This window comes from Erithacus rubecula (genome assembly GCF_903797595.1).
Source record: "Erithacus rubecula genome assembly, chromosome: 1".
NCBI lineage: Eukaryota > Metazoa > Chordata > Aves > Passeriformes > Muscicapidae > Erithacus > Erithacus rubecula.
Genome location: NC_136658.1, coordinates 101743476 through 101756472, shown reverse-complemented (window position 1 = coordinate 101756472; position 12997 = coordinate 101743476). Strand labels below are relative to the sequence as shown.

At 40.9% G+C, this 12997-nt stretch overlaps 1 protein-coding gene across 3 annotated transcripts; it reads left to right on the top strand.

Annotated features, from left to right (window-relative positions):
* The first annotated feature begins 2816 nt into the window (after nt 1-2816).
* Nucleotides 2817-11840, top strand: TASL (TLR adaptor interacting with endolysosomal SLC15A4). 3 transcript variants are annotated; one of them, XM_079311061.1, is made up of 2 exons: nt 2817-2970; nt 9508-11840. In XM_079311061.1, the coding sequence occupies exon 2, from the start codon at nt 9509-9511 to the stop codon at nt 10382-10384; it is 876 nt and encodes a 291-aa protein (XP_079167187.1). In that variant the 5' UTR covers nt 2817-2970; nt 9508; the 3' UTR covers nt 10385-11840. The 3 variants fall into 3 exon arrangements, with proteins under 3 accessions (XP_079167187.1, XP_079167188.1, XP_079167189.1); XM_079311062.1 differs by having other exon boundaries at nt 9505-11840; XM_079311063.1 differs by lacking the exon at nt 2817-2970 and adding an exon at nt 8758-9409 and having other exon boundaries at nt 9505-11840.
* The last annotated feature ends 1157 nt before the right edge of the window (nt 11841-12997 follow it).

Sequence of the window (12997 nt, the reverse complement as noted above, 5' to 3'; positions counted from 1 at the left end):
TTCCAAAGATCAAAAGGTTTAAAAATATCCCCTTTGTCCTGTTGCACAAAATACTTATAAACTAGTTCATAATCTTAAGGTGATGTCTTTAACCTTTTAAATTTCAAAATTCATGGTTAAAGGTATAGACATACCAAATAAGAATAGAGCTAAAATAGTTTGATAACCAGGAAGAACTTACTGTGTACATACCTGCTTGAGTATATGTACAGGGAAATTTATTTATTTTATGCACTTACTCCTACTATTAAATTTAACAAAAAGCTACGGAATATTGTCTCACCAATAGATCCCAATTTATCATTTCTGGAATATAAACATTTCACCTACAAAAGACAGGCAGCTGCTTTTGCAGTCTCTGACCAAACAGGCCCAGGCTAAGCAGAGGCCAACCAAAGCAGAGTGAGGGCAAGAAGATAAACTTTTGAACTGAAATAAAAAACTAAGCATCAGAACTACTTAGGATCAAAATTAAAGCAATTTCCTCAAGGAAATTCTTTGTGAGTATAATGATCTGGTAGAGAAGGAAGCATGGTAATTTACTTGAAATGTTTTCTTTTTTTTGGGGAGTGGGAGTGGATAGAGATACCCAATCTTGATGCAACTGGGTTTGCTGCAGTGAATTACACTGACTAAAATAATTTGACATGGCCTCTGACAATCTGAGCTGCCTTTACAGATGGACTGACTGAAAGATTCCCTAAGGTGCTGAAGCTTTGATCTCTCTCACATCTGCTTCACTGGCCATGGGAGGCACAGCACACAGTGGGGATTTTTGCAAAAGGGGTCGGGTGCTGCTTGTTCAGGCCTGGTGTGGCCCTCAGAGTGCTGCACTCGGAGCAGTTTATAAACCACATGGCAAAAATTCATATAAGGTGTGTTAGCTGAGGATAACTCTTCCAAGGTCAGCTGTGAATGTGGTAAAGGTCATGTTGGGGGTTGAGTCACTATAGAATAAGTGAGTGTCCTGGAAGCCTAGACTGTCAGGATGTTAAAGTGCAATTTCAGTGACAAGGAATTACAGTTTTATATCTCCCTTCCATAGGTACACAAAGCTATTGTGCAGAAATGCAAGCAATGTTCAGTAGAGAACTGAAAACATTCCACATGCACAACAAGAAAAGGTCACTTATCTAAATCTAGGTGCATGAAGATGAGTCTTAAATCCATACTCAGGTAAATCTATGATACTAGATTAATTTTACAGTGGTTCTGGATAGCTGTGCTATTCTGGCAGTAGAAGCACTTTTACTTTAAAATATTGTCCATTTGTATTCTGGTTTTGCATAGATTAGATTATTTTAAAAATATTTTAGAAACTCTCTGAAGACCTTTACAGAAATGCTTTTTTATACTACCAAAATATTTTCCCAACAGCATGACTAGAAATATTGAGCTTCTGTGAATACAGAGCTCTTTGGATCTACAGAAGAGATAAAACCTCACAGAGATTTTTTGCTTGCTTCCCTCAATACATTTCATCCAGGTAACGAAACATGGAAAAAAAATGTTGGGCCAGTATAGATGTGACAAGGCCTGAGATTGGTCCATAGTCCAAATGAGAGATCAGAGAAAAAATTACAATAATGTTAGTATTAATGTTAAGCATAAAAGAGTCAGTCTCTTACGAGAGTATCTTTGTTTCCACAGGCAGAACTTTTACATCAAATATATCTGATGAGACTTGCATTAAACTGCCAGTGTTGTCCAGTTTTTGTGCTGTTTAGATACTGTTGATTCTAGAATGGCATATGACTAGGTACAATATTACTTGTTAAACTCTTGTATGAATTAGCTACAAATGTTTAGGGAGGGACAGACTGACACTTTTTTTCCTGTCAAAGTCTAAGAAGACTTTGGAAGAAGTCTTTGATATTCGCTCTGATTATATGTTGCATCACTGTGAACATTTAGGAAAATGATATTAATAGAGGTGTTATTTCTGACTGTTGGAGGCTTCTGAGAAAAACACATGGTACTAAATGAGGAAGTAAAAATTAGCTGAGAATTAAAATCTACTTCTAACATATGTCTCTTATTATTACAATGTATGGATGCATAATGATGCCTTTTAAAACAAATTCTGTATGTCCTATTTGGATTAGTTCAAACAGTTCAGTTATATGTTTCAAACAGTGTTTGTCTTCTGCTCCTCAGGAATACTCCCAGTCTCAAAGCCATATTCACTGTTCACACACCTCATGCTTGGAGGATGAATTCCTGCTTGCCCCAAGTGTTTTCAACCATTGCCCCTCCTAGGACAAATTTCCTGGGTATGGTACTGAGTGCTAAAACACACAAGGCCTAAATTCAGGTCTAACTTTTGTCCTGAAAAGTGCTGTCAAGTTTGCCAAAGCAAAACCAGAGAAAGCAGCTGTGCTGTGCTGCTTAATGGAAAATTATATGTGCAAGGGTCTGCAGACAACACAGTTGGCCTGCTGTGCAATGCATTTCTGCTTTGGCACCTCACTCTTCCAACCTATTTGGCATGACATTATTGACATGTCAAGATGTTTTGTAGTGTCAGCTAAAAGGAGAGTGATGGCTGAAATGGGGGACACTGTAAGCTGCCAACACATGAACAGTTTATCCAAGATTGTTCTGAGTGTTTGACTTACCAGGGCATTTTTTCTTACAGCAGTCCATCTGCCTGGACTGAGTGTGTTGCAATCAGCTATTTTAACAGTACACAGTTTCACAATGAAGTTTAATTTGGACATAAAAGAGGAAGCAAGTTCAGCGTGTTGCAGTTCAGTCAGTTATAAAACCCCCTCATCTCCTAAGGGACTTCCTTTCTATACTTCTTTGCTCTAGAGGATTAGAAGTAAAACAGATGTTATCTTAGAAGTGTCATTAAAAAGGAAATAAAAACAGAACATTGCATTTTGGGGTAGAAGACTCACAAGAAGCTTCAAACTAGTCAGAAGACATCAATTTTTCTGTCCCTGGTCAACTCCTGTATCTTTGGAGGTAAGAACTAAAATATACTGTGCATTGTATAAATGTATGAAAATGTTGCCTTTGCTTATCAAAGTGGCTTGGTTCTGTTTGTGTGGCACCACAGCTGATAGCTGGTAAAATGAGGATGCACTTTTTCTGTTTTGAATGTGTTTGCAATGTTGCAGTGTCCATCCACAGGCAGTTTCTGCTGCCTTAAGAAGTGATGAGAATATTTAGAAGGTGCCATCTTCGCAATCATGGCCAAGTGTGGTTGCAATGAGACTTCAAAACAAAAAAAAAAATTCCTCTGATACTTCTAAAGACTTCCAGAAAATCAGACTAAATAGGATTTTCAGAATATTTTTTTAAATGTCTTACTAGCTGTGTTGCTTTTATCATAATTAAGATATTGTTATTGAAATTTCTGTGCATGTTACTGTATTGTCTAATTAATGTCCTCCAACTGGAGTATTCCAACTGGAGTATTTTACTGCCTGAATAAAAATAGGCACCAAAATAGATTAAAATGGGCATCACATTTAAAAAAAAGTTCATAAAAAAAAGATGAGACTTCTCCAAAAACACTCTGATGTTAAAAAATATAAACAAAGAAAATTTATGATTTAATTTCCCAATTCTCAGTGAATTTGCTGGTTTGCTGCAAATTCACAGCTCGGCAAGGGTATACATGCACAACGTCTCCTCTCCCCTCTTTTATGCTCCACAGCAAATGTGACTAACATTTCAATTGTGAACCATTTCCTTCACTTCTTCTGGGAAACACCTTCAGCCTTCTCTGTCTTTCTTGCTTTACCATTTATTCTTTTCATTTCTAGAAGGTGTACTCTCTTCATTGAGAGTTCACATGGATTTGTTGCCTCTTTTCTTCAAATGCTTCAAAATATTGCAGTACATGTAGTTCAGTAATAAGAGCTAACAACTAGCTAAAATTAAAAGACATCCAAAGACATGAAACTATTTCCACCCCGGGAAGAAAATTATAAAAACACAGGGTAGAAATATTATGTAGTCAATTCTTCCTTACGAATGTGGAACCTGATTCTTTCCTGCCTCAAATTTCAGGCTGTTGTTTACAGCTGTGGATATAAGATATAAATGTGAGATGTAAAATGCTCTCCAACCATTTTGATGGGCTCCTAAACCAGCTTTGTTTGGGCATAGATGATGAAGAAAAGTATGGAGAATGATGAACCAGGCTTGGTCTGTATGAAGTTTCAAGGAACTTGAACTGATAAAACAAACGGTGGAAAACTTTGAGACTCAAGAAGCTATATTTACCAGCATACAATTTTAATTGTATTTTTGTGGAAATGTGTCCTCCCTCCAACCCAACTTAAAGATACAACTGAGAATGGATTTGTTTCTAAATGAAAGAAGTTGAATGCTCCTGAAACTCATTGCCACCCATTTAGCATGATCAAAAATTGGTAGGCATTTGTCTAACAAGAGCTTTTAACAGTAGACTTCTTGGGGAAGATGTCTCCTCTTTGCTTGCTTTAGCCTGTTCTTCCAGCAGATACCCTCATACTCTTGATGTACAGGATTATTATTCTCTCAAACCTACTCATTCCCCTCGAACCAGACCACATTCCCCCATGGGTGAGGTACTCCAGTTTTTCTGCATCTCTTCAACTGCTGATATGCGAAAAAAAAAAGATGAACAGGGTTTATATTTTCTCCTGTGGGAAAACCAAAAGATGAGAGTGAAGAGAGCTGTGGAGAGGGGGCAAGAATGGTTTGGGTCACGGTGAATTCTTAGAGAGCCTGATTGTGCAGCTCTGTGAGCCCCAGATCTTCCAGAGCAGCAGGGAGAGGAAGTTACAAATGCAGTGGGCAGCGTTTGAGTGTTTGTGCAAAACCACCCTCTGGCTATTCATCTCCTCCTCTGCTGTGGGCAAAGTGAGTCACTTCTACATCAAACAGCAGCCAATTATAACCAGGGAGCAGTATATGTGGGAAAGGACCTCGAAATATCATCTGGCCCAAAGTTTCATTTGAAAGGAAGCATAGATGAGATTATGTAGGACTGTGTCCAATTCCATCTTGAAAACATACAGTGAAGGAGACTCCACCATGTCTCCTGGGAGGTTCCAGTCATTGGTTGTTCTCACTGTAAAAAATTTCCTTCTCACATTGATATGAAACTTCTTCCCTCTTCTCCCTGGAAGCACTCAAAAAACATATGGATGTGGTACTTGGGATCATGGTTTAGCAGCGGACATGGTGATGTTGGGTTAAGGGTTGGACTTGATGATCTTGGAGGCCTTTTCCAACCTACGTGATTTTGTGACTCTATCCCAATGCAACTTGTGCTCATTGCCGCTGGTCTTCTCCATGTTGCTGCTTGTGAAGCCAGCCTTTGTCTTTTTTGCAGCTGCAGGTACTGGAATACTATGATGAGCTGTCCCCTCCCCAGGTGATCTTTTCTCCAGGGAGGAGTCTTAACTTCTCCAAATTTTCCTTACAAGGCAGCTTTTCCAGCCCTTTGATCATCTTCTTGTCGCTTCATTAGACCCTCTCCAGTCTGTCCACATCTTGTTTGAATTTTTTGGGACCAGTACCTGGATGCTCCAGGGGCACCTGGCAGATGCTGAGCGGAAAGATCCTGTCTCTATCTCAGCCAGCCGTACCCTGGTGGGTGCAGCCCAGGATCTGATTTTCCTCCTTGCCTCAGCCCTGCACTGCTGGCTCAGGGTCACCTTGTTGTGCACCAGGGGTCACAGCAAGGCTCCCCAGGCACACAGGGCCTGTGCTGGGCTCTTGGGTTGCATCACCCAGTACAGGAGCTGCCACTTGCCTTAGTTAAACCTGATGCTGTTATTGCTGGCCCACTTTCCAGCCTGTGCTGGTCTCCCTGTAAAATGTGTCTATCTCACCACACAATTTGGTGTCATCAGCATTACCTTTACCCAAGCCAAAGGAGGTTCAGATACCAAGGAGCTGTAGGTTTCAGGCATTAAGGAGAGGCTCTACTTACCCATGTGCACAACTCATGATACTCCCTTACCAGCTTCTTTACTGTTCTGGTTTCCCCATGGTGGCTGCACTTTTTCCTGGGAGCTGTTCCACACTAGCCCCAGGGGAAGGTGAGATGTGGGTCCTGCAATAGATGTAAGCTTGCTCTACAGACTGTCCTGCTTGCCAGGACTCTTGCATGTGTGTCTGGCAGTCTGAGGTGGATCCCACACCTCACTGTCTGTATCTCCACAAACTGGAAACTGGAACTCCCTCACAAGGAGACTGTCATCTCCTTTTGCAATGCAGAAGAATATCTCTTTCCCCACTGAACTCTGATCCCAGCTGGCACCATGTTCTTTCCATTCTCTCTAGCAGTTTTTCATCTTGCTTAGGTTTTTGAATAGGACACAATTTATCATATTTCTTTGTGCACCCTTCTCAGGCTTTCCGTAAATGTTTTGCTTATCCTGAGCCAAGAACTCCCATTCTGTTTTCCTGCTCTCAGGCTGTAATCTGAGGCCTTTATGCAAACATTGGCACTGCCTACAAGCATTACAACCTGGTGAATTTGCTGCCACACACTGGTAATATCCCTGGATTCTCCATGTGACTTTAAGCATTCATCCTGCCTTCGGGCTTTTCTTCTGCTGAAGAACTGAACAAAAACCTCAACCAAGACATAGGAGTTTTTAAGATCATCTGATTGTAATAAAGACTATGTCAGACAGAAAGGACAGTGTAACCCAGACAGTCTTCTCCCTCTATCTCCACTAAGCTTAGATGTGCCCATTGTCAGGGCAGTAGTGACACAAGAAAAATTATTTTTGTTCACGTTACATGCAAAATGTGTCAGATCAAAATTGTAAAAGGGACTGTTTTTCCTTGTTCAACAAAAAATTATGCAATTATTTTCAGGAAGATGTAATTGAACTCTGGATTAAAGGAGCATGAAACCCAAATATTGAAAGACATTAGATATAATGTCTGTGTCCTTGGAATCCTGATGTATGTGTGTCTGTGGCATGAAGAGGGGATTGAGAGAAAAGGCACGAGAAAGCAGAATTAATGAAAACTGCAATCCTTATCACATTTAAATTGCAAAATTTAAAGGTGGCACAGTTGCATGACTGTTGGAGTGATGAGACAATAACTTGACAGAGGTATATATTACATTAAGTGCTTGGACAAGAAACACCACAGATGCATTCACCTCCCTTTGCACTCATGCTCTCAGTGCTGCCTATAAAAACTTCAGTCAGATCTCCTTGCAGAGCTGGGAAGAGCCAGATCAGTGTGGCAGCCTTTGCCAGCTTCAGAGGGTAAGCTTGTGACTCATTCAGCAGAGCACACATCTTTGAGCACAATGACACCCTAATGTTTTTGAATTTGCCAATTCTTTTGTTTCCCCTCGTCTCAGTGTGCTCCAACACTTTTAAAATAAGCGTAGCAGAGTGCAGTGCAGAGAAATGAAACCAATGGTTTCATTTCCCTCATGCAACACCTTATGGCAGAAGCAACTCACATCTGGGGAGCAGGAAAGACCAAAGTGTCACATGCTACCTGAACACAACTGCCTTTGCCTATGTTGGTGTGCAGTGGACAGGCCATATGCTACATTTCCACTCATTTCTTGGAATCCACATTAAAAATACCAATAAATGTGCAACAGTTCCAGATTCAAGCTAGTCAAGGCTTGTGGTGACTTTGCAATAAAGACATCTGGGCCATGGATGGTAGGGGGAAGGAACAGCCTTTGCAAAAGGGGAGGACAGAAGCAGAAGAGAGAGTTGATAACCTGAGCAGCTCTAACATTTGGCTAAGTTTTCTGTTGGGGCACCTTAATTACAGCTAAAAGCCAAAGCAAGACAACAGCAGCATACTGCAAGGACTACCGAGCTCCAAACATGATTTTTCCCCCTTTTGTGTAAATAGGTCACTTTTAATTAAATGTTATTGCCTGTGGGAAATCTCACACAACTGGCAGCAACAAACAGAATCCAGCGTCACTAAAGCAAATGTTTGGACACATATAATTCCCATTAATATTTCTTCCTGAAGGAAAGTTCTTTTCCTTTTGACTTTCTCTTCAACCTCTTCATGGTGTGGAAGTGATTCTTTCCCCCCAGTGAAAGCCTTTTCTCACACTGTCTCCTCCCTAACATCTGTGCAGTCTATCTTCATGCTTAGACAGGATTTAGACAACAATTATTAAAGCAGCATTTTGTACTAGCAACTATGTCACATGAAAACTTTACTAAGAAATGAGAGTCTCTTCACTCTTGGAAGGAGTACACTACACTCATTTGTAGCATATAAAGAAAGAAATTATTTTAATAATTTTAATTTTAATTTTAATTTTAATTTATTTTTACTTTAAATCTACTTTCTCTTTGCTGGACCAAACAATTTCTTTAGAACATCTTTCCCACTGATTGTTTCCTTGATAACTGTTGAAAAAAAAAAGACAGAGGTTAGTTTAAAATAATTTTCTTGGTAGTGGAGCTTGCTAAAACTTTCTGATGTGCAGTATGTGTGTCCTTACTGTCTTTAATTACTAACATTTCTGTGCAGCTTTTAAGGCTCAGCTGCCTGCTAGAGAGTGGAGAGAGCTAGTGAATGCTGGAACCTGATTGTGCCTTTGCAGAAATGCAGTGAAAACTGATTCCAGAGCTGTGGTACCACTAATCCCTCAGTGAAGAAGGGAGCTGGAGTGCTTCTGAAAAGTGCACCTTCCCATGAATCTGTCTCTTCCAAAGTACCCTGCAGATATCTATATCTAGGATCTAGTTTAAGATCCTCTTATAGCAACTGGAGGGTGATAAGCAAATCTAGGACACAATTCATTTCATTTTGATTTAGGTGTCTAAACCAGGCCAGATGAATCATGCCTCCAAAAAGTTTTGCTTTTTCCACTGACATTTTCATGTATAGAGACAATTCTATCCTGATTTCAATGCAGAAGTGTAAAGTGCAAATTTCATGGTCTGAGATTTTTTAATGAAGAAGGATTCACACCTACAGTTGGTGATAAGTCTGGAACAGAAAGGGTGATACTCTCAATATGAATCTCAAATCATCATTGTTCAGAGGCAGCTGAAAAAACATACACAACAAAAGTTGCTTCAAATCATATGAGAAAAAGGGGGAAACCCCAGGCTTCTTAAAAGCATACGAGAAAAAGGGGGAAACCCCAGGCTTCTTAATGAACTCCAGGGCAAAAAATAGATATATTTAAGTATAAGCTATTGTAGCAGCTATTCCACAACAAAAGACTTGTTGTTCCTCTCTCCATATCTCACTTGCCATTGGATGCATTGGACACATTGGACATGCCATATGTTATGTTATACAGGATATGCTTTGGTGAGATTCAGCACAACAGGGAGACTGGCTGATCACTTCACCCACTGGCTCAAGTCCCCTAGTAAGGCAGAGACACTCTTGTTCATGTCCAAATTGGAGACATCTCTTTGCAGCTAGTAACAGACTGGTGAGGGTAATCACAGCTCAGTGAGTTTAAAATGAACTTTTTGTAATTAACTCCTTATCATTTTTGTGTCTGCTGGCGGTTCCTTTCCCTTGGAGAAGGATGCTGTCAGAAGGTTACCTTCACAGAATCACCTACCTTTGTGAAGACCCGAACCCTGCGCTCTACAAGATTTTGCCTGATGAAGGGGTGTATGAAATGAAGCCCATTAAACATCCTTCCACAGGTGAAGCACAAGGAAAGGGCCTCCTTCAGAGATGCAGATCTGCTGGCAAGTGCATTTCCTCAGTCTGCTCTAGAGGAAGCAAGCACAGCAGAATGCAGAAGGATAATCTCCCACAGCCTGTCCAGCACCCCACGCCCACGGGGCAGCCACCTCCAGCTACACACATCTGTGAGGAGCTGACAAAAAAGGTCACCTACCTGGTTCCACCTTCCTGCAAGAGCATCTGCAAGAACTACAACGATCTGCATATTGCTGGGGACTATGTGGTGCCCATCAGCTCAGTCACCACAGATTTTGCTTGTGACAGTGGCCTTGGCCCCTTCCTGGAGTCCTCAGAGATTCCTCCGGCGCTGGAGTCGGTGAGGGCTCCCGCGGGCGCTGACACGCTCCGCAGGCCAGCCCAGGGACACTCCTCGTGCTGGCGCCTGGCCAGCCTGGGGCCCCACCTGCAGCCCCTCTCCGACTCTGCCCTCAACGACTACCTGGAGCAGAAGCTGCTGGAACTGTACAAGCAGTACATCATGGACAGCACAGCAGACACGGCCTCCCCCAGCCAGATCCTGGCCTCGGAGCTGATCATGACTAACGTGGATCAGATCAGCATGCAGATATCCCGGGAGAGGAACATGGAGACTGGCAGGGCCAAAGACATTGTCATTACTCGCTTCTTGCAAATAGCCAGTGGCAAGATTTCCTCAGAAATGAGCACACCTACTCTGCATATTTCCCAATATAGTCACATTAATGCTTAGTGTTTCAATGTTAGAAAGTTTTTATGTTCTTCAAAGTCAGTTTTTAAGTTTTTTTCTTTTTTTAAAGATACTTCCTGCTTAATAAAAATGCATTCACCATCCACCATTTACATAAAACCTTTCAGCACATATTAAATAAGTAAGACTACCTGTACTACCATGCTGTGCAGCTCCTATTGCGGACCAGTAAGTTGTTTTCTTTTTCTTTTAAGTGTTTTTAATGAACCTCAGACATTAAAAATTTTCACAGAAAAATGACTAGGAGCATATGAAACTCCTCCACGTGCTCAGGTGTTTGCTTTCTTCCCAGCATTCTTGATGTATCATTTTAAATTTCCTCTCTCTGACATCTGCCATCCTACCTCTGGGTCTGTGCTTGTGCAGGCTTGCACTCATGTGAGGCCAAGCAAGCACAGTGATGGCACAGCCACAGAAATACAGAATTTAGGATGCCATCCAGTTCACTTTCCTGCCCTTAAGGACTTTATTTTGAATATCCCTCACAGAAAGTTTTATAATTTGTTCTTAAAGACATTCAGGGATAGGCAGTTTACAGCTCTTTCTATATTGACCCTAATTATTTAACTGGTGTCTTCCTGTTCAGGAGTTACCATCCCTTTTTGTGAAGCACAAGCTCTGTTTCCAAACAGACAGCATCCTCTGGAGTGTGTGTGTGAACCTGTGTGCCCTGCACTGACTTGAACCCTCACAGTGAGCACTGGGGACCTGTGAGCACAGACAGACACCACCTTTGCCAGGTGCTCCACATTGTAGAGGGGTCATGTGGGGAGAGCATAGTAAAAAAGGGAGAAGAGCAAGGAGAATTCACCTTTGTTATGAGAATTGCATGTTGAAGAAAAAGGGCTACTGCAAGGTCAATTGGATTAATGTGAACAGTGTCCTGGAATGCAGAAGAAAAGCTGAAATGGAGCATTTGACACCACGGCTGAACACTTCTTTTGTAAGGATTGTTGTATCGTAGGTCAAAGTCATTTGAACTTCATGTATTTCTGATAGAAGGTCCTATCTTTTAAAATTTCACCAAGTCTTAAAAAGAAGAAAAAAAAAAACCAATAACCAAAGCTGCCTCATGGCAAGTGTTGGTAGCTACTCTGTTCATAATGTATAATGTATTGACAATGCCAATCCATCATTGGTTAAATTTCTGAGTATCAGTATAACATAAGTAATAATTTATACTATATATTCATAAAATGATTTCATATTATTGTTTCCACAGTGTTGTTTTGGCCCTTGGGTGCTTTTTTCCCCTGATTCAGTTATTTATATATTTTATTTAAGGCAGGTTATTATGTATATTTCTAAAGCAAATGTAAGGTAATAAACATGTCAGTTTATTTTGTTGCTGCTGTTTTTCCTAGGGGTTACTGGAATAGCTCAGCATATTTTCTTAAGTGAGCAGGTATACAAAAAAAAAGTTGCCATGAGAACCTTAAATCCAGAGGGTGTATCTCTGTTACCATAACAGCCTACCCAAATACTAGTAGTCAGCAATTCAAGACAGATAATTTCTGGCATACAATATTTCTAGACTGGGATCCAATGCTATTTACAAATAAAATTTTTAAAAAAGGCTATTTTTAGGGGGAAATAACAATCATGGTAATTCATAGGCTCACACATAAATTCTGCATGCAACATCCATTACCAACAACCTGGAAAATGACTTCCAGAGGAGAGCAAAGGCACAGAAATGTAACAGTTTTTATATTCTACAGATACAGATTCAAGCTTTTCAAAACACAAGGCGTTTGTTCACGTCTATTGACATTCACATCACTGAGTTTCAGTTGCAAAGATGTAGTGGAAAGCAACTTGCAGAGTTGAATGTGTAAATCAATACTCTGCTGAAAGATCTGACTCCATCAGAGGACACAATCGATTCTTGCACTCAGCTCTCCCCGCTCCACAGACCTCATCCTGTGCAAACAAAACAGCATTTTATCATCTCTTACTCAGAAATCCCAATCTCCATTTCCCCCCCCCAGATGTGTGGGCAGCACCTGGTCACCATGTCCTGTTTCTCAGAACCGAAGCAGCAAAGAGGCAGGGCAGCTGGAGACCAAGAGCTCTGCCCAAACCCGAGTGGAAACCTCCCACAGCTGCTGTGCCAGGGGCTGCAGCCAGAGCCAGGGGCAGTGCTCAGAGAACAACAAATCTGAAATGAGCACAAGCAGGCTCATGCATATGAAGGGTATGTTTGATACTTGTCAATCAACTACAAACCTTTCCATTCTCAGGCAGCTTTCTTCCAGGCAAATCACTTACTGCAGTCATACTGACTTTCAAGGAAAGATCTTATTTTGTTTTGTCAGACTGACATTACTAACTTTATTTTATAAAAAGGTCACAATCATTACAGAAGCTGATTTATTATGGAAAGGCAGCATCAGCCACTTTTTCCCCACATATGCTATTTTCTTTTCTCTGCCTAAATATAAATGCCCATTTCACTTTGAGCCCTGTAGTGTGCCTTTTTCTCACACGAATTACATACCAGCCACATCCCATTGTCTGAAGCAGCTCTTGGATTTCAGGCAGTTTCTGCATAAACATCTATTCCTTACTTTCCACTATACTCAGATGAAAGTG

What these genes read in the sequence shown, in the direction of transcription:
- TASL (XM_079311061.1), top strand. Translation starts at nt 9,509, where the DNA reads ATGCTGTCAGAAGGTTACCTTCACAGAATCACCTACCTTTGTGAAGAC.